Source organism: Primulina tabacum, chromosome 1 (genome assembly GCF_025594145.1).
Source record: "Primulina tabacum isolate GXHZ01 chromosome 1, ASM2559414v2, whole genome shotgun sequence".
NCBI classification, from domain to species: domain Eukaryota; kingdom Viridiplantae; phylum Streptophyta; class Magnoliopsida; order Lamiales; family Gesneriaceae; genus Primulina; species Primulina tabacum.
In genome coordinates this window covers 50,136,119-50,160,487 of record NC_134550.1, presented here as the reverse complement: position 1 = coordinate 50,160,487, position 24,369 = coordinate 50,136,119, and the positions used below count along the sequence as shown (strand labels likewise).

Sequence of the window (24,369 nt, the reverse complement as noted above, 5' to 3'; positions counted from 1 at the left end):
GATACAGATACATGTCGTATGTTACTCGATCGCAACATACCTCAATTCTTCGTCTCCGGTCAATGTAGCTTTAAGATTTCAGTATATAAACTCTACCTACATCAATAACATATTCATTTCAATCGATAAATTCATTCAAATCAAGTTTCAAAATCTTTCGAGACTTTGAAAATTCATATCAAATTAAAATCATAACATAATTCACTTCCGACTTCAAAACTTAGTTTCTTGTCGGTTATTCTAAGATATATATAGATCGTGACTTCAAATACATTCTATTACAACCCTTCAATAAATAAAGGTGCTGAAACTAGAAGAAACTTACCTCAAAAGAACGCTTTCAACACAAGGATTCCAAATATATAATTTGTTTAGAGTTTCGACAACGTTTCGAGGAGATTCGTATGATAGATTTTGATTTCTCTCTTTTTCTCTCGAAGCTGCGGCAAGGGAATTTGAAAAATGAAGACCCAATTCATTCTTATCAACCTCAAATACTGTGCAGCTGAACGGTGCGCGCATAGGTGTCAAAACACGCGCAGCCGCAAGCCCCTTGCTGTCCCGAAAGTTACTTCGCGCGCAGGCGCGCCGCTTCCTGCGCAGGTGCGCGCGTTGTTATGTCCGAAGCGCTATTTTAGGTTTCTAATTAGCAAAAATGGTCAACATGAAAGTTGTAGATCTATGTCTTGGATTTCATTTGCCACCGACCTCACTCAATTTGGATATCTTACGTGAGAGTTATGCTCATTCCCCCAAAATATGTCAGTGCACGAACTGCAATGCACGTGATACATTTCGGGACGATTTTGCCCATATTTCCAAATGGATTTGGATAAAACTCAAAACATGAAAGTTTTAATACTATGTATTAGATTTCTAATGAAATTGGTCTCATTTCATTTGAACTAATACTCAGATAATTATGCTAAAAACTGTAACATGTGTCACTTTTCTATTGTGGTTCAGCACATCATTCAAGCAAAAATCAATTTCTATTCAAATATTTCAATATCACAACATATTTTCTTACTTTCATTATCAATTATATACGTCATTACACGTCATCACATAAAATTTCATGACTTATCGATAATCACTATATGATTTACGATAATACGATACTAGGCCTTTACATAATGTGTTAGGAAGCTTTTGTTCAATTTTGGTAAAGTTTGGTTAAGTTTCGAGTCAGCACGAGCCAAAATCGAGATGTACATCTAAGTTTAAAAACGAATCGAAAAAATTATCAAAAACCTAAATTTTAAGCCTAAGGAATATTTAAGGGTGTGTTTTAAGGTAATGGGTTAAGTTTGGAATGATTTCGGACGTCGTTTCGAGGTTTATGGATAAATATGGAAATTATGATTCTCGGGGTAAAACGGTCTTTTCACACCATAGAAATTGATAGACGTCCTGGCAGTTCCCCGAATGCTGTAATATATGGTAACATGTTTATTTTAAATGTTTATGAAATTATATGATGAAACGCTAATGCTAAAATACATGTTCCATGCTTAAAAGAAAATGATTTATATATATACATGAATTTTTAGATGAAAATATGAAACGTTGAAGGAGGTGAAGTGATTGTGACTATTACGATCATATGATTATATGATTGGAGATATTGTGAGGGAAAAAGCCCCAAAGGGAGCCTGTTTACGGGAGAATACCCCAGAGGAACCCAACAATCGTATTTTCATCGACATGGTATGAATGTATGATGATATGATAGGCCAATGCTCAGTTGACGGGTGAGACTGTCGCTGATGTCCCCGCCGCCCAGTATTATGGTTATACGTAGATGAATCCATCGACCTTTAGCTGATACGAAGTCACAATTAATGATCCGAATTCAATAAAAAAATATATATATACGTAATTGGTGAAAATGGAAATGTATATGATGAAAAGGAAAAATGTTTAAGTATGCATGTCCACGAAAAGTTATTTTAAGTAAAAATATTTTCACTGTTGCATGTGATTATATATGTATTACTTCTTATCATGGTTAAGGTTTGCGGAGCCAATAGACTTACTAGGTGTGATCGATGCAGTGAGCATGATGTTGATGTTCATGGGGGACTTGATGGTTGACCAGCGCTAGTTTTTCGCAAATAAATTATGTTTATGATTTACGTTCATGACTCATAATGCTAAATGATTTGAGTTACTTTTAAGACTTTACGACTTATGATGATTTTGAGAGGTTTTTGAGAGCATGTTAGAGTTAAGTTAGTTTTGAAATTGTTAAATTTAGATTGGTTGACGATTTACGATTTTATGATTGCATTTCTTTCCTTTGGATTTTCAAATAATAGTTAGTGAATTTATTTTAAATAGTGCAAAGGTATTTTTAAAATATATATGTATGTGTCTGGTAGTTCGTTCGAATAGTGTAGGAAGGAAAAAAAATTTATTATATTTTAAAGAAAACGATTAGCGAATGTTTAATGAAATGTCAAATTCCTTTCCTCTTGTGCTAGAGTTGGACTAAAAAAATGTTATTTCGATATTCATGCAATTATTTAACATACACAGCACATGTACCTCGGCCGATAGTGTTTATAATATTACGGTATATTTTTTAATATATTTTATTTTTATTTAATTTGGTTTTGAATTGTTTGGTGTTTATGATAGTGTTAGTAAAGTTTATTTTATTTTTTGTTTTTAAATAGGAAAACTTGTAGATTTAATTTTATATGTTTTTCTATTTATGATACTGGTTTTCTATTTTTTCAAATTCCAATCTAAATTATGAATCTTTCAATTTTATTGATTTTTTAATGAGTGTTGACGTTAGTATGCATATATTAGTGTCATTTGAATTTTATTTTTTTCAAGTAGGTCTTTTTTGAGGTGACGTCGGTGTTATATAACATAACATTAGATACGTCAAAGTCATATCAGTACTGTATTAACACTACATCAACATCACATAAGCCACCGCGTTAAAAAAAATAGAGTTAGGAAACAATTATAATCTCCCAGGTTTGGCAACACAACCCCTCTTACAAAGCTCATTCCAAACTTCTAATAATTCACCGTTGCCCATGTTCGAAGTTTCGTTGGATCAGTACGACGACATACCATGAATGCAGAATCCCTTGTCGAGTCCTGTCTGAAGAGATTTTGGCGGAAATGGGTGTGAAATTCCCAAGAATCGTTCTATTTGCTCGAACCCAATACGCTTTCTAATTCCTTGCTGGCTGGATCATTAACTTTGATTCCTTGACCGTTCCTTTTTTGCGAATTTATTACTTCCAGCCCATGATTACAACAAATATTACACGTATATACTATATAGATATATCTCCATCCTATGCTGTAAATCTTGTTATGCTTTATATGTATCTGTTGCTCCGTTTAGCAAAGGAAATCAGGATTTGAATTCATTCTCCTCTTTGTCAAATATTGTGTTTTTTTTTTCTTTTTTTTTTTCGGTTAAAAGATATTATGTGGAGGTGCAGAGGCTGGTGAAACTTTTTAAAAGTTTCCTTATTCCCGTAGCTTTTTTCTGCTTTCTTTTGGTTTAAAATTTTCAATTAGTTTGATTATTGGTGGTTTTTCTGGCTAGAAATGGTGTAAAAGTCTCGACTTGTGAATCATATAACATGATGTGTTGTGTTATGCAGACCGACTGTTCGTTCCTTTGACAACATGGGATGCTATTATTTTTTTCTTTTTCGACACTGTTATATCCTATGGATTTCTTTGATTTTGTATTGTTTTCTTTGCAAAAATACATTACCTTAGAGTGGTTGAAGGTCTGAAATTGAGATGCAATCCCGAGTGGGGAGTTTTGGTTCATTGGAGGATGACAAAGATCCTCTGTTTAGAACTGCATCTCATTCCAACAGGCCTTTGCCACTCAGATTACTTCAATTTTTCTTGCTTTTGTTGGGAATCGGCATAGTTTTTTCATTTCTTAGTATGTATTCAAGCCGGCATGTCCACGTACAGAGTGTACATCCTGTTGCTCAAACAAAAATTCAACCCTGCGTTCAAGAACCAATTGATGTAAAGGGTTTGATCAAACCTCCCTTTAGCCTTTTGCATGACATGAATGATACTGAGCTCTTTTGGCGGGCATCGTTTGTTCCTATGATTAAAGATTATCCCTTCCACAGAACTCCCAAGATTGCATTCATGTTCTTGACAAGAGGACCTTTGCCCATGGCACCCTTGTGGGAAAGATTTTTTAATGGAAATGAGAAGCTATATTCGATATACATTCATTCATTGCCATCATATGAGCCAGATTTTCGTCCTCCTTCAGTTTTTTACGGCAGGCAAATTCCAAGCCAGGTACTGAGATTGATCGGTACATCTTCACTTTCTGCTTTGGATTTGCTAGCTTTTATGTTTCAAGGTTTATTATCATAATTTAACTGATTTTTTCAGCCAACTCGTGCTTTAAATTAAAACTTTGTCAGTTGTTTCTCGTTTTTTCCTTTTGAAAATGTGAAGCTTACATATGATTGCTCATTCTTGATCGTATGTAAAGCTTACTATGTGGCCAGAGCTCATATTCTGTATCTCTTAATTGGCTGTTTGGGTTATTGTTACAACAGTTATCGACCAAGCTATCTTGTGTGCCCATATGTGTGGCACAACATTCACAATGTAGTGCTTATATACGACTTGAAAGATTTAAGTTGCTTTTATTAATCTTTGTAGGTGGCTGAGTGGGGAATGATGAGTATGTGTGATGCTGAGAGAAGACTTCTTTCTAATGCGTTGCTGGATATCTCCAACGAATGGTTCGTCCTTGTATCAGAAGCATGCATTCCTCTTCAAAATTTCAGCATTATTCACCGCTATATATCAAGATCCCGTTACAGCTTCATCGGCGCTGTTGACGAGCCTGGACCATATGGTAGAGGACGTTATGATAACCAAATGTCTCCCGAAGTCAATCTCACCAATTGGCGGAAAGGGTCTCAATGGTTTGAGGTTAATCGAAAACTGGCAGTCAATATGGTTCGAGACACCACTTATTACCCGAAGTTCGAGCAATTCTGCAGACCTGCATGTTATGTGGACGAGCATTATTTTCCCACCATGTTAAGCATTGAATCTCCTCATGTATTGGCAAACAGAAGTCTCACTTGGGTAGACTGGTCGAGGGGTGGCGCTCACCCTGCTACATTTGGAAAAGCAGATATAACAGAGAAATTCTTTGAGAACATATTTGGAAGTGAGCAATGCATTTACAACAATCAGCCGACTTCCCTTTGTTTCCTGTTTGCAAGAAAGTTTGCTCCCAATGCTTTGGAAACCTTACTTGAACATTCATCGAAATTTTTTGGATATTGACCGCAAATTACTGGATGTTCTAAAGTTTTGGTCGCTGCTATATAAGCGAAAAATGTGTTGGAGACCAGATTTTACAGATCCGTGGATCCACAAAAATATTTGATGACACAGTAATTTTAATATGGTTCAGAGTTCAGATTCCACATCCTAGTCATGTTTCTGGTATCAAGTTACAGACTTCTTTATTGTGTGGCCATTTTCTTACAGTGTCTTCATTGAGTGCTGATAAGCAAGAACCAAATACACAAATCTGTAGATTTTGTCGATTCCACTCTGAACCTAGAAAATTATATTATTTTCATACCGTGTGTGTGATGATATAATGCTAATAATGAGAGATCAAGGTTCGATTCTGTTGAGATGGTTCGTAAATATAATTATTAATAAAAGCAATAATAAATGTTTCAAGAAAAAGTATGACAAAATAGAGCTCCAGGATATTTTGTTTGTTAAACAGACATTTTAACATTTTCCCAGAATGCTTTACCATAACATGGTACACCGGTTAGAATTTCGCAGCCAATTGGTCGCTTTTTTCTAGCAAAATTTGGACACATGTTGAAGACCACCCTTTATAAGATACATATGATCGAAAAACCCATCGTTTGTAATGAATGTATACAACAGGATAAAGCTCGCCTCTCCACAACAGCCTTGTTCATTGAGTCTGGCAAATATTATGTCCTACAACCAATTCCTCTTGAATGAGCAAGAGAGTCTCATTTCACGGCCAGATAGTGCTCCAGCATGTCTTCTTCATCGTCTACCCCCGCAATTAATTTTTATTGGTATTAGTGCGCGCAAGTTTCTTGGGAGAAAAAACGAAAGGAAAAAAGTATGCAACGAGGTCTACCTTCGAAGTCGTCGTCGTCTTCGTCAAAATCAATATCCTCCTCGTCTCCATCAGAACCTTCGACAACAGGCGCTGAACCTTTCTGCAAGGAAAAAGAAAAGACATATGGTGACCAATATGTCACTAAAATCATTCATAACGAGGAACTCTAAATATTTATTCATGAATATCACAAAAATGCAACGCCGTTCTCCGATAAGTTGGCAAGATGGCAGTATAGACATCGAATTGTGCATCAACGTGTCTTTGAAGAATTAGATGTGCCATTAGGTTGGTCTAGTGCTTGCTGCATTGGAAGGAACATACTCAATGTACATGAACTGTTGGACGCATAGGTCCAACAGTAGTCAATAGCTTCGAACACCGGAAAAATGAAAGAATGATATGGAAACGAGTGTGTGTGTATGTCTGACATAGACACACTTCCAAATATCAAAAAATACAAAGACAAGATTGTGCAATTACTAAGTGACGACATTCGTCCATTTTGGGAGATAAGAAGTTTATAACTAAACGGCATAAAATAGGTACCGAGGCAGCTCTTCCACTTTCAAACCAGATTCTGCCCGTAAGCTTTTTGTCCTTGGGCACAGCAAGTGCTGAATCAGGCATTATCCTAACATGATAATGAATCGTTCATTTTCAAATATACAAGAACAAGAAGACAGAAGAAAGGCTTTTCTTCTTTTCTACTTATTGGGGTCAAATTGTATAGAGATTGAAAATTTAATATTTCATAGTTATAGAGGTGAGACCTAGTTAAACCATCCTAATGTTAAGTTAGACCGAAACCAATATTATTATATTTTAAGTTTGGCAAATTTAACAAAATTTTACCATGCAAATACTGCAAAAGAAACAAGCTTCAATTAAACAGTACACATCTCATAGGCCTCTTGGCAATGTCTTTTATTGCTGAGAGTCAAATTATCAAATCGACCAAAGTAAAAGAAATGAGAGACCTCACTTGCTCCTATTACCAACAAATTAAACATAAAAATTCTTCAACTCTAATTTCCTTGAGACAAAACCATATGATACACATTGATTTAAGTCCCGTTGTTTCGTCTCTGAGCTGTTTCTTTGTTATTTTTTCTACAAAGTATATTACATACCTATATTTCACATTTTACCAACGTTTTACCCCTTCTTATTCATTTTATTTGATTTACATATATTTCTCTATTTTTTTAAAAAAATACTATATTTTTTATTAATTCAAAATTTACTATCCAAACATTTTTTCTATGTTTATATAATTTGTAGAGTATAGTTTTCGCATATGTTTAATTAATTTTCTAAGATAGTAACTTTTATTTTTAAAATATTTTTATATATCTCTACTTAAACATGAATAAATATTAAATTTACCATTCTATGTACTAAATTATTGTTATTTTATTTAATTTTAAAGTAAGATAAATTAAAAAGACTAGTTGATCATTTCCTCCCAAACAGACACACCTTTATTCTTGTAATCAAAAAATTTATTTTTGACTCCCAAATAGAAACCTGTTTATTTGTTTATCAAAGAAAATAATCAATTCTCCAAAAAAAACAAAAACACACATACTCCCAAATGGACCCTTAATTATGTTTGACTTGGTTGAAAACTAAACGAAGTATATATTGTTATTGAAACTCACTTGGCTCTTTCAAGTGCTAATTCTGCTTCAAATCTCTCTCTCCATGCCAAAAACGTTTCGACGGTGACCGGTTCTCCATGTGGGACAATAATCTGAATCGAGAAAAGGCAAAAAAATGTTCAGTGGACAGTGAAGGCCTAACTTCAAATCAACCCTAGTCAAATGTTATTTTAAGTAGCCTCTACTTACTATACCTCCAAATTTGAACTTCCTATGTAATTTATGACATGAAATATTTTCAAAATATGTGAGGTAAAAATTGGGCCCAACTACAACAGGAAAGAGCGATTTTTTTAAGAAAAGAAGTAAGCTATGTGGGTGTAACGTGCACAAATATTTGTATATAAAAATATAAAATCAAAATACAAATTAGAGCGAAGTTTATGTCTAAACAAGTTTAAAATAGAAAGATATGTTCATGCATGTATGCATCAGTGTGTGCATATGACAGTGAAGGCCTAACTTCAAAGCAACCCGAGTTAAATGTTATTGCAAATACCCTCTTTTTTTTTTTATCAGAAACATAATTATATATAATTTAAGAATGTTTGAAATACAATAGAAGCGGGTGAGTGATCCGCGAAACGCAAAAACAACAAAGATAAGACAATCTTCAAAGCATTACAAACTTCCAATCCCTAACAATATCTGAAATCGAAAGATGCTGAAATTCTGTAGTTGCAAATACCCTCAACTTACCATACCTCCAAATTTGAACTTCCTATGTAATTTATGACATGAAATATTTTCAAAATATGTGAGGTAAAAATTGGGCCCAACTACACAGGAGATAGCGATTTTTTTGAGAAAAGAAGTAAGCTGTGTGGGTGTAACGTACACAAATATTTGTATATAATAATATAAAATCAAAATACAAATTAGAGCGAAGTTTATGTCTAAACAAGTTTAAAATAGAAAGATATGTTCATGCATGTATGTATCAGTGTGTGCATATGACAGTGAAGGCCTAACTTCAAAGCAACCCGAGTCAAATGTTATTGCAAATACCCTCAACTTACTATACCTCCAAATTTGAACTTCCTATGTAATTTATGACATGAAATATTTTCAAAATATGTGAGGTAAAAATTGGGCGCAACTACAACAGGAGATAGCGATTTTTTTAAGAAAAGAAGTAAGCTATGTGGGTTTAACGTGCACAAATATTTGTATATAATAATATAAAATCAAATACAAATTAGAGCAAAGTTTATGTCTAAACAAGTTTAAAATAGAAAGATATGTTCATGCATGTATGCATCAGTGTGTGCATATGACAGTGAAGGCCTAACTTCAAAGCAACCCGAGTCGAATGTTATTGCAAATACCCTCAACTTACTATACCTCCAAATTTGAACTTCCTATGTAATTTATGACATGAAATATTTTCAAAATATGCGAGGAAAAAATTGGGCCCAACAACAACAGGAGATAGCGATTTTTTTATAGAAAAGAAGTCCAGCTATGTGGGCGTAAGGTGGACAAAGATGTGTATATAATAATATAAAATCAAAATACAAATTAGAGTGAAATTTATGTCTAAACAAGTTTTAAAAAGAAAGATATGTTCACGCATGTATGCATCAGTATGTGCATATGACTACATGCAAGTATGTATGTTTACTAAATGATGCAAGAATACCTCATCTTTTGCATCCCCATCTTCAGCAGCATTCTCGTCTCCATCGTCTTGAGAGAATCTTTCAGAAAGCCACTCCTTGGCTGATGTAACCAATGTGTAAACCATAGCCATGCCAAGATTTTCAGTTGCCTGTGAAGTGGGAGTGTTTAAGAACACTATAGGTAAACGAGAAATGTATTAAAAGATCAAGAGTTCAGCGCACATGATGTACTCAATAATGGGTTGTTCCCGATACACTCTTGTTCTTGGCAAATATCACCTCAATTAGTGCAATCGTAATGTTAACTTTAGAGCACAATTATGGTGCTTTGATGGATGATTGTCTAATTCATCTTCAGGTGTTCTAGACACATCCCATGTGATTCTACCTTAATCACGTTATAGATGATATTAAATGGCATTTGAGTTGAGCTACGCATTCAGTAGTTTTTGAAGTTGGTACCTCTTGTTCAAGTTTTTCTTTCAGAACTTTGATATCTCCAGCTTGAATTCCTTTCACACTGAAAACAGAGGATGAGGACTTCAGAAAAAAGAGAAGTTCCTAGATGATATGCAAGGTAGTTTGGCAACTCATACATATCAACAAAGAAAGATGTTGGTTTCGGGGTATTAAGTGATCTTAACAGAAGCAATTTGTTTGAAAAAAAGCATTTCAAGAAGCCATCTTTTTAGAGTGCATTTTAAAAAACAAAAACAAAAGGAATTAGAAAGAGTTATATCTTCAGATATTGCAGTTAAAGATTTGTTGTGTTAAATATTTAAAAAGAAGTTGAAGCAAAAACTCTTAAAACCTCATTTTGAGGTTTCAATTTTTTTTTCTTTCTTGGTACTTCTATAATTATAAAAGACCAAACAGACACCAACTTGGACCTGGTTACAGAGAGATTTTTTTTAAAAAAATGTGTTTTCGTATAAAATTAATTTTTTGTAAAAAAAGATTCTCCATCCAAAGACACTATATGACAGTAGTAAGCAACATCACGCAAATTACAGTTTTTTCAGGTGCTAAAGAGACTAGATCATCAACCCCAAAAGTTGATCATGTGGATGAAAGGTTCTAAATGCGGCATGGATACCATAAACTTGCAATTTTCTAAACTTGTACATATATAGCATATATATAAAGAGAATGCTATTAAAAGTGGACAAGGTGTGTATCTAGGCTCAAGGCTTAGGGAGGCTCAGTTATTGCCCCTAGAAACATGCCAAGGCTCATCTCTTTGATGAAGCACACATCTTAACCGCAAAGCTCCGAACTTAATGTGCCTAAAAGGATCAATGCTCTTTTTATATATGACTTAAATATACAGGTAATAAATCCAAGACAAATTGAAAGATAACATTAATTTATTTCCCTGATAGACTTATAAGTATTTATTTTATGGCCATTCACTAATTTGTATGGTACATGTTTTGGTATTTGTGATGAAACTTTTTTCAGGTATGTATGTTGTACTATATTATCCTCTATGGCCCTTCACTTCAATAAGGTGTGCGCCTCATCTTGAGAAACTAACCTCCTGACATTCAAAAGTGGAGGCTTGTCGGGATAATTTTCTGTGTGTGAGAATATCAAACCCAGCTGAACTGCAACAAAAATTTCACCAGTTAAACATGGAAAAAAATAACTGAGGCATATAGATCGAAGTACCTGAAGGATTTGTTGAATCATCTGCCTCATCATCCTGAAGCAAAATATAGAGAAAGTAAAGCTTTGAGTGGCCTATATGATATTGAGAAGTTTGAAATAAGGTAACTACAGTCACATATTACCTGAGGAGAGAGGGTTATTTGAAAGCAACGATTTGAAGTGTTTAGGCCACTTTCGCTAGAGTGAATTTCTGGTAAAAAAAAATCAACCAGAATTGCTTAAATGATGATACATTAAGCAACTAAAAATGATAGCCAAAAGTAGATTGCATTGCACAAACCTTTGAAATCATCCATTAGAATGGCTTCCAAGGCCTCAATTTCCATGTCCTGCTCCTGCTTATAGTCTACTCAACAGTAACAAACATAATGAAAATGACCATACTAACAAAAAATGGATGCCTTATTTTACTAAAAAAATTCAAGCATCAAAATCCGACAATCAAACCATAAAAATTTAATCATTTGCAACAACGAATGCCATGGAAGCTCATTGCAACACTTTGAAACTGTGTCACATACTTGAACTTTATGCCTTAAACTTAAATCACAAATATTTCCTAAAGCTACAAACGATCAAAGTTCATTGGCGATCAAGGATTCCCAGAGTCAGACTCTATTCATCATCTTTTCAACAGAAAAATCTATTAATAGTATCAGCATGGTATTCAAACTTGCGGGTTCTTTGGGGCAAAACTGAATCACACGTGAAAATTATTGTCTTCAAACGTCACTTCTATTTATTATTTAACTACCAACTGCCACATTATGATAGAAAACCTAGAAAAATCCTCATACAAACACGCGATAACATTTTGAGGGCATTGAAAATTCTTAAGAAAATAGTTGTCACGAGCAATATCCATGGTGAAACACAAAGCACTAAATCCCCTTGCGGCCTTGCCATCACAAAAAAAGAAGGCTAGAACTGCAGGGATTGATTTACTCACATCTTCAAACTTATAATTACATCCAAAATTTCATCAGCAAATGCATACAAAACAAATCAAAATTCGAAATTCCAACGCATTAAAAGCATACCAGAAACCTTAACTCCAAATTTTTGAAGTAATCGGTTAAAGCCCCAAGTAATCAACTTTTTTAATATAAAACTCTAAAAGATGCAAACTTTATGAGAAATACCTGTCATGGCTCCCTTATTTAGCTGAGCCGTTTGATAGTTTTCTTCCTTCTTTCGTTTTGTTCGATGAAATCGCAGGAAGAAAGAATTCTAATACAGCACTTTCGCAGCATCATTTGCTGGGCTCACGAGCAAAAGCCCAACTACATGGTTTTTATCCTCTGTACTCGCTCCAAGACATGAATTAATCACAGCCGTCCATCATGTACAACCTTTTGATTGTCATCATGCATGTGGGACAAGTGTTCTAAACTAATATACAACCTTTTGTGCCTAATCCCTTCTCCTTTTCTTGGCCTTTTTTATGTTTTTTTTTAACTTCCTCAAATTTTTTATTTTTATTTTTTTTAATCTCACTTCCTCAAATTTCAAATACAGTAATATATAAATATAAAATCCTGCCTACAATAGTATTTTTTTTCAAGAAAATCTCTCTCTTACTATGTTTCTCTCTCACTCTGTGAAACCAGAGGGCTCCTCCCTGTCTAAGATACCAAGAGGTACTTTTGATTCTAGTTTCTGAACTGTATGGCTCCTTTTCCTGCATGTCTCATCATATGAACCACACACGAGCATAAACATACACACTCGTGAATGCGTCACCCACTTCTTGTGCTGTCTCTGAATCCAAAAGCCGATGCCTTGGTTATAGAATCCTTGCCGCTTGAATAAGCAATGGAGGACTCCCCCTGACATGCTGGAAAATATTTAAGTGGTATAATTAGTGGGTTTGATTTTCTTGAAAATGAGGAAAGTAAACTGAAAAGGGAATTTCATTTTTATGAATCCGTTTAGCAGATCTAATTCTCTCTGTTTAATTGATAAATTTTGTCGTCGGAGTGGTTTGTTTTATTTATTTTAATCCGGGTTCCGTGATCTGGTTTCGTTTTGCTTTTGTTCCCATTTTTTAGTTTCTTTGCTTTCTGTATATGGGTTTTGGTTTTTGTTTCCCGAAGCTTTTGTTATTTTTTTTCCCCTGTATTTTAATTGATTCGACAAAAATTTGCATTTTTGTTGCAGGAGGGTTTTGAGAATTTTCTTGGAGGCTTTATCTGTCACAAAATGCTAGCTTGAAATAATCCCCCCTGTTTTTTGTTGTTCACTTGTCCCTTTCTATTTTTTTTGCCTGTTCGATTTTAAAGAAAGGATCCCTCTTGGCTGTGTTGTGGAAATGGTGAGTTCCGGCGATGACCCTGGCAAGGGCATTGACCCATCGGCGGGTGGGTTAGTTTGGGTTCGCAGAAGAAATGGGTCTTGGTGGCCCGGTCGAATTCTAGAAGCAGATGAGTTACCAGAGAACTGTGTACCAATACCAAGATTTGGAACACCTGTTAAACTTCTTGGTAGAGAGGATGCAAGTGTGTAAGTAGCTGCTCTATAGCTCTATTTGTTTACATGGTTCAATTTTTGCTATAACTTGACATGATGAGATGTTGAAAACTCGGATACATTTATCAATTAGCGCTTGAGTGATATAATATTTGGACTGAGCTATTTTGTGTTAGTAGGTGATTCTTTGTGTCTAGACGGGTAATGGTCCTTAACTGAAGTTTTAAATTTTAGGTTATTCTTTTTATGGACTAGACAGGGTAACGGTCCTTAACGAAGTTTTGAACTTTAAATTTCAGTTGGCTTTGCGCCATTGACACGTGACATTTGTTGTTTCGGATCGTTGGTCGTTAAGTCTCATTCTGTTCTCCTTCATAGTTTTGTCTGATAATAATTTGGGATATCCGTTGTTCAATCTTTTCTTGATCGCATGGTCATTTTATTTAAGAATCTTCATTTAGTTATCCACAAAATGTGCATATGTTGCGACCTATTGCACTTAAATTATATTATTTGGTCAGGAGTTGTTGATTTAACTATTCGAGCGGTGTTTTTTTTTTCTGATTTACTTACTAAATCAAATATGCTTCCTTAATGGTTAGCAGTAAGGGCTTAACCTGAATAAATATTTCAAATCGATACTAGAGGATAATTAGCCAAGAAATCCCAATTGGCAAGCAATGTAAATCTGGGAGACGATCAGTATTTATTTTGTCGACTTGCAAGGCTCTTGTGATAGGAAATTTCTTTTGTTGATGAGCATCATTTGTATGATATATCATATGTATCTATTCAATTAGGTAGTAAAACTTAGTACTGTAGTGGATTTTCCGAACTTGGTTAAAACTTGACCAAACTATTAAAAATCAATCGAATTCAGTTTGATTTTTGAACCCGCCTATAGAGAGGCTTGTCCGTACATATAGGATGATGTTCAAGGGTAAGGCAGCAATCTTTGAAAATATTAGTTTCTTGTTTAGTATGTACTTATGACAGTTTATGCCGCCATGAATGGCTGGATAAAAGAGTAAAGAAACAAATAACTTGTTGCCATAGCTATTTATGGGTTTGTGACAAAATCAAAATTGCCTCCTTTATTTGGAAAATTCTTGAACTAGAGAGTGATTATTAATATTGCCATGCTTTAGCCATATGCCAATTACTTCACTGGTGCTTTTATTCGACAATCTTCGTCCATGGGTCAATATTTTTTCTTTCCAATTAAAAATGTTCTTTTTTGATGGATGGATGCTAAATGCTATTGCTTTTCGTTTATCCATTATTTTAAATCGAACAATTTTTTTCTTGTATCTGCCCCATACAATTTTTTTTATTAGGGTTCTGATTCTTGCCCACACTTTTTCAGGGACTGGTATAATCTCGAAAAGTCAAAAAGAATTAAAGCTTTCCGTTGTGGGGAGTTTAATGATTGCATTGAGAAAGCTAAGGCAGCTGCTTCTCATTCATCTAAGAAGGCTGTCAAATACGCAAGAAGAGAAGATGCCATCATTCAGGCTCTTGAGATTGAAAATGCTCATCTTGGAAACGAGCATCCGGACTTCTCTGCTGAACCAAACATACATGATGAGGAGCATCACCATGTCGATGAATCACCTTCTACATTCCATACAAGTGAAGAAAGCAAAGATTTGGATGAGAACTTGAGTGATAGTGAATTATCAAATTCAATTCAAGAAAGTGAAGATGGTTCTGATTCTGCCCAAGAGACGTCACAATCCGGTGAGGAATCTGATCTTTTAGATTTGGCGAATGGAGGATCTAGGTGGAGGACTCCGAATGATTCGGAAGACGATGGGACAGAAGGGGTAAAGCGTATGAGAGGACTCGAGGACCTGGGAATGGGTGTGGCACCATCTTTGAAAAGGAAAAGATCTCAGGTTGCTCGTGTTCACGAGTTCTTGAAGAGGAAAAATCGCCGGCGCACTTTGACAAAAGTTTTGGAGTGTACTCCAGTGGTGCCTGTTCCCATTTGTGCCTTGTCCCCTCCAAATGGATCGGCTGTCTATGAAGCTTCTGACAGTAAGGTTTCTGGGTTAGAATCTTATGAGTCAAAGAAGAACAGCTCAGTTGTGATAAATAATAACTCTGACAGTACCGGAGTTTCGTGTGAGAATATGATAACGTCATTAAAGGAACCTAATCACGTCAACAATGCCTCACTTAGATGCAAACAGAAGGAGAATGAAATATCCAGCGTGATGGGCATTCCTGAGAATGATTCTCTTAAAAGATTGTTTGATGTTCCTCTTGTTACTGAAGAAATACGTTCTGCAGGTACAGAAATCGCTCAAGAAATTACCCGCTAATGGTTCTAGGACTAGGTTTTCGTGTTCCTTTTTTATCATCGCTGCCTAGTGTGCTAATCAGTCCTATTTTTTATGCTTCAATGTTTCTGCTGCCTAATGCCAATTTGCATCAATTAGTTTGTTTTTTCATTCTTTTCTTGGTTGTTACGAGTGCATAAAGTTGGTTCTTCAATAATTTAATTGTTTGGTCCTTTTCCATAAATTTTATTTGGAGATTAGTGATTTCAGTAAACACATTTTGTTTCTTATGCTAGTGTGAATTTTAATTTTCAGAGATGCCCAAGTTTGCTTCTGGTGCACCACAGAAAGCACACACCGGTGCTGGAGCACAATCTAGCCAAAGTAGTCACATTGAAACCGAGCATAACGAATCAGGCTCTGCTAGTTCCGGGACTGCTGAAATTCACAATATTGAGCAAAGGATCGAGAAAGCTACTTCTAAGTGGCAGTTAAAAGGTAAGAGGAATTCAAGATCAAGAAAGGAAGATTTAGACGAGGCAGACACAGGTTTCCGAGTTGGCTCTAGTCAAAACGTGGACCTCAACCGTGTTGGTGGGACCCTCATGACAGAGAGCTACACCTCTCGCATAAAATCAAGGCCAGTTTCAGAGATCCAGGGTGTTGAATCTCGTGGTTGGGGCTGGAATGCTCAAAAAGGTTTTCGTGCTGGACATTTGACACCTGAGCTTCCCGTACCTCATAGGCAACTCCCCTATCGCCAGTCTCGTTTCACAGTCAACCCGAAATATGACTCTTCTGAATTTTCTCTTAGACACCATATTACAGGATCTGGATTGTACGAAGTCCATGTGGAGGTGAAAGCCACCAGCTCTCGCCCCCAGCGTGTCCCATATATTTCTCTTATGAGCAAACTGAATGCCCGGCCTATCATCGGTCATCCAATCGCAATTGAAAAGTTAAAAGATGGTTTTTGTGACAATCTAATCAGGACAGCTGAATGTTACGGCAGCAGCTCTGAGTTCGACCATTGCCTGGGTGAAGATCCCTCTGATTTCCAAGGTCTTGATATGGCTTACAAACAGAAGCCACGTGGAACGCCCCCAAGGAAGCATGGCCCTCCAAGATCAAGGCGAAACATCATCTTGTCTAAGAAGACAAGGAAACTGTCCTCTCTAACAGGTACGCGTAAAAATCAAGAAAAGAAGCCGATAGTTGAAAAGGTCAAGGGCCCTTCTATTGCTTGTGTCCCGTTGAGCATAGTTTTCAGTAGAATAAACGCAGCGATGAATAGTTCAACGCGATCTGCACCCCGTTTTACCAAATCAGACGATACATGAAGTTTGTACCGAGCTTGAAATTCTTCTCCCCTACTTATTGACATTGTGGTTATTTAGTAAACCGAGTTTACATTTCTTGATAAAAGTATGGTCACCTACCAGTACTGTACATTTCTGCCATGGAGGTAGATTTTTGTGTATAATTTGTATTGTGACATGACATTTATTTGTCGTAGGAAAATCATACATGTGTTACAGTTTGAATCTTGACGTCAGGCTCATTTGGCTCTGTAATACTATATAGTGCCCAACGGTGGTGTTGGGATATCTGGTTACAGAACATTTTACTTGACATGGCCTGAATATTTTGGGTAATAAGTTGAAATAAATTAGTTTATAATAAGTTTCACTTCCTCAAAATGTATTAAAATGGTGTTCTCAACTGAACTTGTGATCCCTCTGGTTTAAAGTGGTGTGTGTCTTAGAAATTTACGGGAAACGTTGTTAAAAGCTGGAATGAAGAACAAACAGAGAGGTCCGAGTGAAACAAGCGCCAAACATGGATCGAGGATCTTACAATTTATTAATTTCGACATAATGCTATTAATGACATTTTGGGAGGAAAAATCAGAGCATTTCATAGATAGGAATTTATTTAGTTTAACATAATAGATATAAGCTTTTGTGCTAAAAACATAGATAACTTGGATTTCTTGGATGCGAATATTTTATTCAGTGTTTTACAAACCTTTCCCAATTTACTATTATTATTGTTATTATCGTATAAACGAGATGTGCTTCACGGTTTTTAGTTTAACAAATATCTTCATAGACGATTATATTTATTGTCGGGCTAATAAATAAATGAAGGTAACACGTCTATTATCTTATCTCCCATGTAAAAAAGAACACTGATAAAACTTTTAATGATCAAAAAGAGTATTACCAATAAGAGAGAAAAGGATAATCGTTGAGCATTACTTTCAGACAGCACACTATCACAAACGATGAAACAACTCATCTAAACAGATACAACTTAACTAAACATTTCTTTTATGATCAAAACTTGGCAAGCGGATACAGATGGCAAACCCCAGATCAAGTTCTCGAGCTCGCGACTCCATAGAAGTGCTCAAGCAGGGGAGAATATTATGACTTTCCTGTGCAGTTCTTGGCCAAACTCAGTGAAAGTGGAAAAAGTTATTTGTACCTTTCTACTCGTTCTTTTTCATCACCCAAAACGACTTTTCATCACCGGAAACGGTCCTCAATAGTTGTCTGGAACAAATCTGTTCTACTTGAGCTGCAGTCTTCTTCCGCGCAGCTCTTACCCATGCTGGCTCCTTTTAAATGAGAAACTCAGGCTAAGTTGTTTTTTGAACAATTATCTTCAGGTTTAATAAACGAGTCCTGAGTTTTATACCTCGGGAACAATGCGCGAAAATCCAAATTTAACAAACAAAAGCACGTGTTCCATGACAAGAATAGCAGCTAAACCGGGAGAGAGACTCCATTTTCCTTCTTTATCGTATAGGCATACTAGGAGTATGCTATTGGTACAAATTGACGCCACTATTAGAAACTGAAACAAGAAAGAATAAAGATTCAAATATGAAATACTAGGAAGGTATAAGTTCTTCAACGTAAAAATCTTGTTTTAAGAAATATGAGCATTGAAAATCTTGTTTTAAGAAATATGAGTATTGCCTCTAAAAACTCCAAAAATTTAAGTTCCAGGTTCGCGTGGCCCTTGCTTAAATAATATATGATCTAACGAAGGACCTGAAATATATTCAGCCAAGCTCCGATTGTTGCATCAGAACGAGGTATAGGCCTTCTCATCATGGTCAGCAATTTCAGGGCATCAGTTCGAATCTCTGCTATGTTATTCTGCCTCAATCATCAATGAAATAAAAGACATTAATATCTACACAGATATCAGGCATCAGTTGATTTATAGAACCAAAATTCATTACTACCACTGCAGAAAAGGCGAACGCGAGGGGGAATGCACAAGCAAACATCGTGGTCATCCCGAACTGCAACACCAACTCCAAAAAATCTGCCACCACTTATGATTTTAAATCTTACAAACCATTAACATTGAAACAAAAATCTTGAAATGATTAAATTTACTTTTACATAAAAGAAAGTAGAAGTCATTGACTAAAAAGCCACATGAAACAAGACCCCAAAAGGTTTCTTTTCTTTTCTTTTCTTTTCTTTTCTTTTTCCTTTTCATATCTGTCTACTTATTTATCAACAGTGGAATCTTCCAGTGACTAGAAAAAGCTCCTGTTACAACTTTAGTAGACTGTGGAGATCGAGTCAATCAGCTGCTTGCCTGCTTCTATGCAGAGTTACCGAGTGTAAACTGTTGGATCGCATGGGATCAACATGGCACGTACCCACATAATCAATTGATAGTCATGCATTGAGAAAAAACCTGATCTGGAATAATAAGTTCTCTTCATAACTATCTTACTATTACGACATAAGAATGCATTACCATCAAAGAGTCCATCTTCAAGCTCTTGACCGATACTCGCAGCATAAGCAGGTTTTAGGTAATCCTTTTCTACCCTCGGAATTGTTCGGATGTTCTCTGTTGATGGTCCTTTTTCACACTTTCTCTTGGTCCTTTAAACATATATCGTTCATCTTTTTTAGACAAAGACCCAATTAAGGGAAGTTGTAAAGAAGTCACAAAGCAATACATGCCATTTAAAAAAATTTATACATACCTGACAGTGCGGAACTTTTTGAATGTATAAGACAGAAAGGGAAAACAATTTTCCAATAGATTTTCAATTACCTGAGAAATATTCCACGTACAGACATACATAAGAAATAGGAATCAATAGGCAGAGAGTAAATGATAGGAGGCCATGAAAGTCTTTCCTACCTCATACAATATAAGGCGTTGGATTAAAACTTGCCGAAGGGTCATGATGTTGCGATGCAGTAGAGCATGATAAAATATTCCAATGTATGACTGCATAAAATAAAGACCAAACACCTGGCAGAAAGAAAAAGGAAAATTCTGGTTTCATGGCAGTAAAGTCTGGAAAAAAATTGAAGCATTATACAGCTCTCTTTTATCTACCTTATAGACTAAGCTGTTAGCTCGGTACTTCCACATTTTCATTATTCTCGTGTTTAACAAGCTTCACGGAAATCTTGCCTCCCAATCTTGTGAAGTACTGAATAGCAAAGAGATAACCTGCTGTCAAACAAAACCTGAAAAATAATGAAACAAGTGAAATTAGTGATTCATTCCACATAAAATCTGAAAAATAAAAATTTAAAAATCCCAGTTCATAAGCTTATTGTATCCCAATCTGAACTAGAAGGAAAAGGCGTGCACAAAGAGAGCACTTGACAGGTTTGCAGGACACTTTTAGAGTTCAAGAGATATTGAGCAGTTATTTTGTCCAAGGACTGCTTAATTTTATTTTTTGATAAGGAAAAAAGTCATTAATAAATATAAACTCTCCATTTGAATGAACTTACTAAAAAATGGACTGACAACCCAAATATGATGCCTAATAAGGCATGAACACATTACAGAATTATTGATATAGGCTAATATAAGTAGTATTTGTTTAAGGTCATCGCTCAGAGCTGCGCAAGTCCAAGAGTTACTGGAGTGGTGTAGGGATTAGTTGTAATGAACCATAATTTTGTTAACATCCAAACCTCATGCATAAATATCTCATTCGCATAACAGATTGATTGATTGAAGACCTGATTGAGCTTAAAAATAGCAAGCCTTAAATATTGCTAGATCAGACCCCAGGTTCCATTTAGAACTCTTTACTTTATTTGTCATTTCCTCGCAGGAAAAAGGGGGAGGAAAGAGTATTGCTAAAATTTCATTTGCAAAGAGAGAGAACCAGCATCTAGAACCAATTCTTACTTCAGAAAGTCCGAGCCTATGACCTCATAAAGATGAGCATATGCCAATTCAAATGGCAGCTGGAGACATATGATACTCGTTATGATGAATGCATCATTTCTGAATCTCATAAGCCATCTAATCCACTCTTCTTTTTGGAAAAATGCTTTCTCCTTCATTTTAATTGTCTCTTGTTTCTTCATGATTTCCTTGGGGTTTTGTGGCGAGCTGGGTTCTAAATGCACAAATTTAAATTCAGATTCTGTGACGGTTGAATGATACATCTGCCACCTGAATCAACATAAAAAAACGAAAATGTAATGAAAATAAAGAAGGCAAAAGAAAATTTATTGAAAAGAAACATTCAAAGTACTTCTCTGAAGAGGACAACAATAAAGAGATAGCCAAACTATCAACATACCTAGCTAAAAGGGCCGAGCTTTTGCGCTTCCAAAATTGGAAAAAAAGTATAGCCCAAGCTATCACCCATATGAAGAATAAAGGAAGAACCCACAATTGCAAAGATCTGAGAGAGGTTTTTGAAGCCTATATGAGAACCAGTCAATACAAGAAACAGAAGTGCTTGATCTTCATATCATGTGAATAAAGAGGAACAAATTTAAGCAGACCTACCCAAAATCAACAAAATGAACCGTAAGCCCCAAGGCAGCCGGAAATAGCATCCACTTTGTGTACATTCCAAGGAAGGCAAAATAGGTAGGCAATCTAAAACGAACCATCGCACTCTCAATCGTTAAACAAAATGCCTCAATGTGATTACTGAGAAGCTAAAATCAAATAGAAGAAAACTCTCAATCGCTAGGTTCAGCAACCACTAATTAGCATTAACCTTTTTTTTTAATAAGAAATGACACTCATAAATAAATATGAAACAATCAAGGATAAGGCATCCTTCTTACCAATCTTTTGAATAACAAAATGAGACCCCATTGCATGCCAAACCTCGATATAAACATGTTAACAAGATTTCGCATTTACCTTCATTCCATAGTATGAACATATCTCATCAATTGGCTGTGTTGTAAGATCGAACCAGTTCAATGCCCAACTTCTTAATAGCAGTTTCCGCTTTCTTTCATCTGGAAAAAGTAATGAAAATGTTAATCATTTCCAGATTACAGAAAAAGTAGAAAATTCAAATGAACAATGAGTACCATGCAGTGGAAATATGTCTTTGATGACACCTAATGATCTTAATTTCTGAATAAGAGATTCCCCTGGCTGCCAGTAAAGCTCTGTGCTATCCGATTTCATTGCTACAATCAACTTTCCTGTGTTCACCTGGAAAATATGACTCAGTCAGCACTGTATCAACAGGAATGACACCCTGGATGCTGTGAGTTATTACTACTTATTTTATATATAAAAAACAAAATTCAATCATAATCAAAAGAAATAAAAAAATGAACGATCAAAAAAATAAAACACACTTCCAACCAATCTTGAGAGGAAACAAAATGACACTCAATTTGAATTTTCTAATCTCGACATCAATAGATTATATGGCTATCAATTTAGGCTAATACAGGTTATCACCCAAATAATAGAAAATTTTAAGGACTTTCTTCGGGAACTATGCCAAGATGCACCCAAAGTGCAACCTAATATTTGCTATTCTCCCTCAGTGGACATAGATATGCTTGTATATTTATATCAATTCCCTTCTTTCCATGATATTCAGATGAATACTAGTATCACTATCCTCCATAATTTTATTGAATTTTTCTCCCTTGCAATCCTATAATCTATGTACACAACTGCGTTAATTTTTCTGGCCACATGAAGAAATTGAGAACTAAAAGAACTACTCATAAGGATCCAACAGAAGAAACAACTTACAATTCCATCTAATATGTGATTGTAGCAATGGAAACGCTCACACCAACTGAATAAGGAACCGTCTGGCTGCCTAACAAAAGCTTCAACTTCATTCCATTCAAATGGTAAATCAATTCCTGAAAAAGCAAGATCAATTCCGAGATAAAAAGAAAAGAAACTGCAATATTAGTGGAAAATTTGGCTATAGCAACATAAGAGTCCTCACACAGAAAGAACCAAAACAGAAACCGAAACCATGACAAGATTAGTGATCACACCTATATGAGTTCTCTTTCTGAATTTCAACTCAACCGCAGCCTTTCCCAGTATCTCCAGTGGTGCTGCCAACTGCAAAGGCCACAAAAATTCCCTAGCACTTTACCCAAATAAAGATTTTGAACGATCGAGAAAAATTATTAATTATTGAAGTCAACAATGCATCATCTTTTTACACCAAAAATCTAAGAATCACACTTAGTATCATAGATTGAAACGACAGGGGAGGAACCAAAAGAAAAAAATATTGTCAAGTGGGCCAGACAGCGTAAAGGTCCATAAAAAATTTGAAACGTCCGAGATCAACATCGGCCAAAGCACGCAAAATCATAACATCTCAGGCAGAAACAAAAAACATGAACAAAATACTAAAAGATCAAGAACAAACAAAAGCTAAAACGCGCCTTAACGAATTCATTTTGAAGGCCAACCGCTCTTTCAACAATCAGCCCTCTTTTCTTGAACTCATCGACAAGAACATGAACACAATCCGCATCACCACTCTCGTCTCCTTGGATTTCACCCCACTTAGGAACAGCCACAGCTATCTCGAAAACAACGCCTTCTCCCTTATCATGCCCACTCATTTCCAACAAAAACCCAAGAAAATTCAGCTCCGAAAAAGCTCTAACAACAAAAAGGGTGCTTGTTTTTCAACCTTTTCCGGCAGAGCAAGTGAGGTTCAGATTTCTTTTTCAAATTGTGGCTCGAAAGATTGAGACTTGCACCGAGATATGTCAACATACATGAATTTTTGAGGCGGGGCCCTCCTTTAAGTTTCTCAAACAAGAAGTAACTGCAGCACCTGTAAATGAACATACAGAAAGAAACCAAGGGACAAGCAGCGACCCACGAGTCTACAATCCCTTCTATTTGTCAAATTTATTGGGTTTTTCCCATTTTTTATATTCCTTTTTCCCCCTCGAGCGTATAATACTATATACATATATATACCGAGGATGACAGCACATCAGTCATCAAGACCGCGTAACAAATATAATCAAATTTTTATATTGATTTTTAATACTATCTTTATTATATTCTATCATTATTAATTAATTTAATTATATTTGACTTCTCTATGAGAAAAAATAATATATCTCTATCATATAAAATATTATAAATATGAGTAAGATTAATCCGTCTCAAGTATATATAAAAATAAATAAGCATTTTATTAAAATATTACAGTTATAGATGATACTAAT

At 35.5% G+C, this 24,369-nt stretch overlaps 4 protein-coding genes across 6 annotated transcripts; 2 read left to right on the top strand and 2 right to left on the bottom strand.

Annotated features, from left to right (window-relative positions):
* Positions 1–2,962: 2,962 nt before the first annotated feature.
* Positions 2,963–5,463, top strand: LOC142546356 (glycosyltransferase BC10-like). Of its 2 annotated transcripts, XM_075654045.1 has the most exons (3): positions 2,963–3,509; positions 3,639–4,311; positions 4,684–5,463. In XM_075654045.1, exons 2-3 carry the CDS (start codon positions 3,784–3,786, stop codon positions 5,320–5,322), a joined length of 1,167 nt encoding a protein of 388 aa, XP_075510160.1. In that variant the 5' UTR covers positions 2,963–3,509; positions 3,639–3,783; the 3' UTR covers positions 5,323–5,463. The 2 variants fall into 2 exon arrangements, with proteins under 2 accessions (XP_075510160.1, XP_075510152.1); XM_075654037.1 differs by having other exon boundaries at positions 2,963–4,311.
* Positions 5,464–5,696: 233 nt separating this feature from the next.
* On the bottom strand, positions 5,697–12,403 carry LOC142546370 (uncharacterized). Its single transcript, XM_075654055.1, has 11 exons — positions 12,257–12,403; positions 11,395–11,460; positions 11,237–11,304; positions 11,115–11,148; positions 10,981–11,050; positions 9,906–9,963; positions 9,464–9,592; positions 7,822–7,913; positions 6,707–6,791; positions 6,176–6,257; positions 5,697–6,085 (listed from the first exon to the last, which is right to left on the bottom strand). The coding sequence occupies exons 1-11, from the start codon at positions 12,261–12,263 to the stop codon at positions 6,042–6,044; spliced, it is 735 nt and encodes a 244-aa protein (XP_075510170.1). The 5' UTR covers positions 12,264–12,403; the 3' UTR covers positions 5,697–6,041.
* A 241-nt stretch (positions 12,404–12,644) lies between these two features.
* LOC142546343 (uncharacterized protein At1g51745-like) lies at positions 12,645–17,473 on the top strand. Of its 2 annotated transcripts, none has more exons than XM_075654016.1 (4): positions 12,645–12,754; positions 13,275–13,616; positions 14,950–15,878; positions 16,184–17,473. In XM_075654016.1, the coding sequence occupies exons 2-4, from the start codon at positions 13,426–13,428 to the stop codon at positions 17,206–17,208; spliced, it is 2,145 nt and encodes a 714-aa protein (XP_075510131.1). In that variant the 5' UTR covers positions 12,645–12,754; positions 13,275–13,425; the 3' UTR covers positions 17,209–17,473. The 2 variants fall into 2 exon arrangements, with proteins under 2 accessions (XP_075510131.1, XP_075510140.1); XM_075654025.1 differs by having other exon boundaries at positions 12,675–12,969.
* A 574-nt stretch (positions 17,474–18,047) lies between these two features.
* LOC142546334 (anoctamin-like protein At1g73020) lies at positions 18,048–24,045 on the bottom strand. Its single transcript, XM_075654003.1, is given in 17 exon segments — positions 18,048–18,491; positions 18,572–18,730; positions 18,931–19,038; positions 19,128–19,210; positions 19,658–19,788; positions 19,893–19,963; positions 20,054–20,167; positions 20,255–20,281; positions 20,283–20,388; positions 21,068–21,337; positions 21,468–21,572; positions 21,680–21,792; positions 22,046–22,146; positions 22,222–22,348; positions 22,907–23,022; positions 23,164–23,233; positions 23,566–24,045. Coding segments are annotated over 17 exon segments (2,013 nt in total). The 5' UTR covers positions 23,749–24,045; the 3' UTR covers positions 18,048–18,362.
* Between the last annotated feature and the right edge of the window lie 324 nt (positions 24,046–24,369).

Excerpts from the sequence above, each read along its gene's own strand:
- LOC142546370 (XM_075654055.1), bottom strand. Across the intron at positions 11,305-11,394 it reads TCTAATGGATGATTTCAAAG|AAATTCACTCTAGCGAAAGT; the intron begins GTTTGTGCAATG and ends TTTTTTTACCAG. Across the intron at positions 6,258-6,706 it reads AAAGTGGAAGAGCTGCCTCG|AAAGGTTCAGCGCCTGTTGT; the intron begins GTACCTATTTTA and ends TTTTCCTTGCAG.
- LOC142546343 (XM_075654016.1), top strand. The coding sequence starts at position 13,426 with ATGGTGAGTTCCGGCGATGACCCTGGCAAGGGCATTGACCCATCGGCG. Across the intron at positions 13,617-14,949 it reads GGTAGAGAGGATGCAAGTGT|GGACTGGTATAATCTCGAAA; the intron begins GTAAGTAGCTGC and ends ACACTTTTTCAG. Across the intron at positions 15,879-16,183 it reads TGAAGAAATACGTTCTGCAG|AGATGCCCAAGTTTGCTTCT; the intron begins GTACAGAAATCG and ends TTTAATTTTCAG.
- LOC142546356 (XM_075654045.1), top strand. The coding sequence starts at position 3,784 with ATGCAATCCCGAGTGGGGAGTTTTGGTTCATTGGAGGATGACAAAGAT. Across the intron at positions 4,312-4,683 it reads GCAGGCAAATTCCAAGCCAG|GTGGCTGAGTGGGGAATGAT; the intron begins GTACTGAGATTG and ends TAATCTTTGTAG.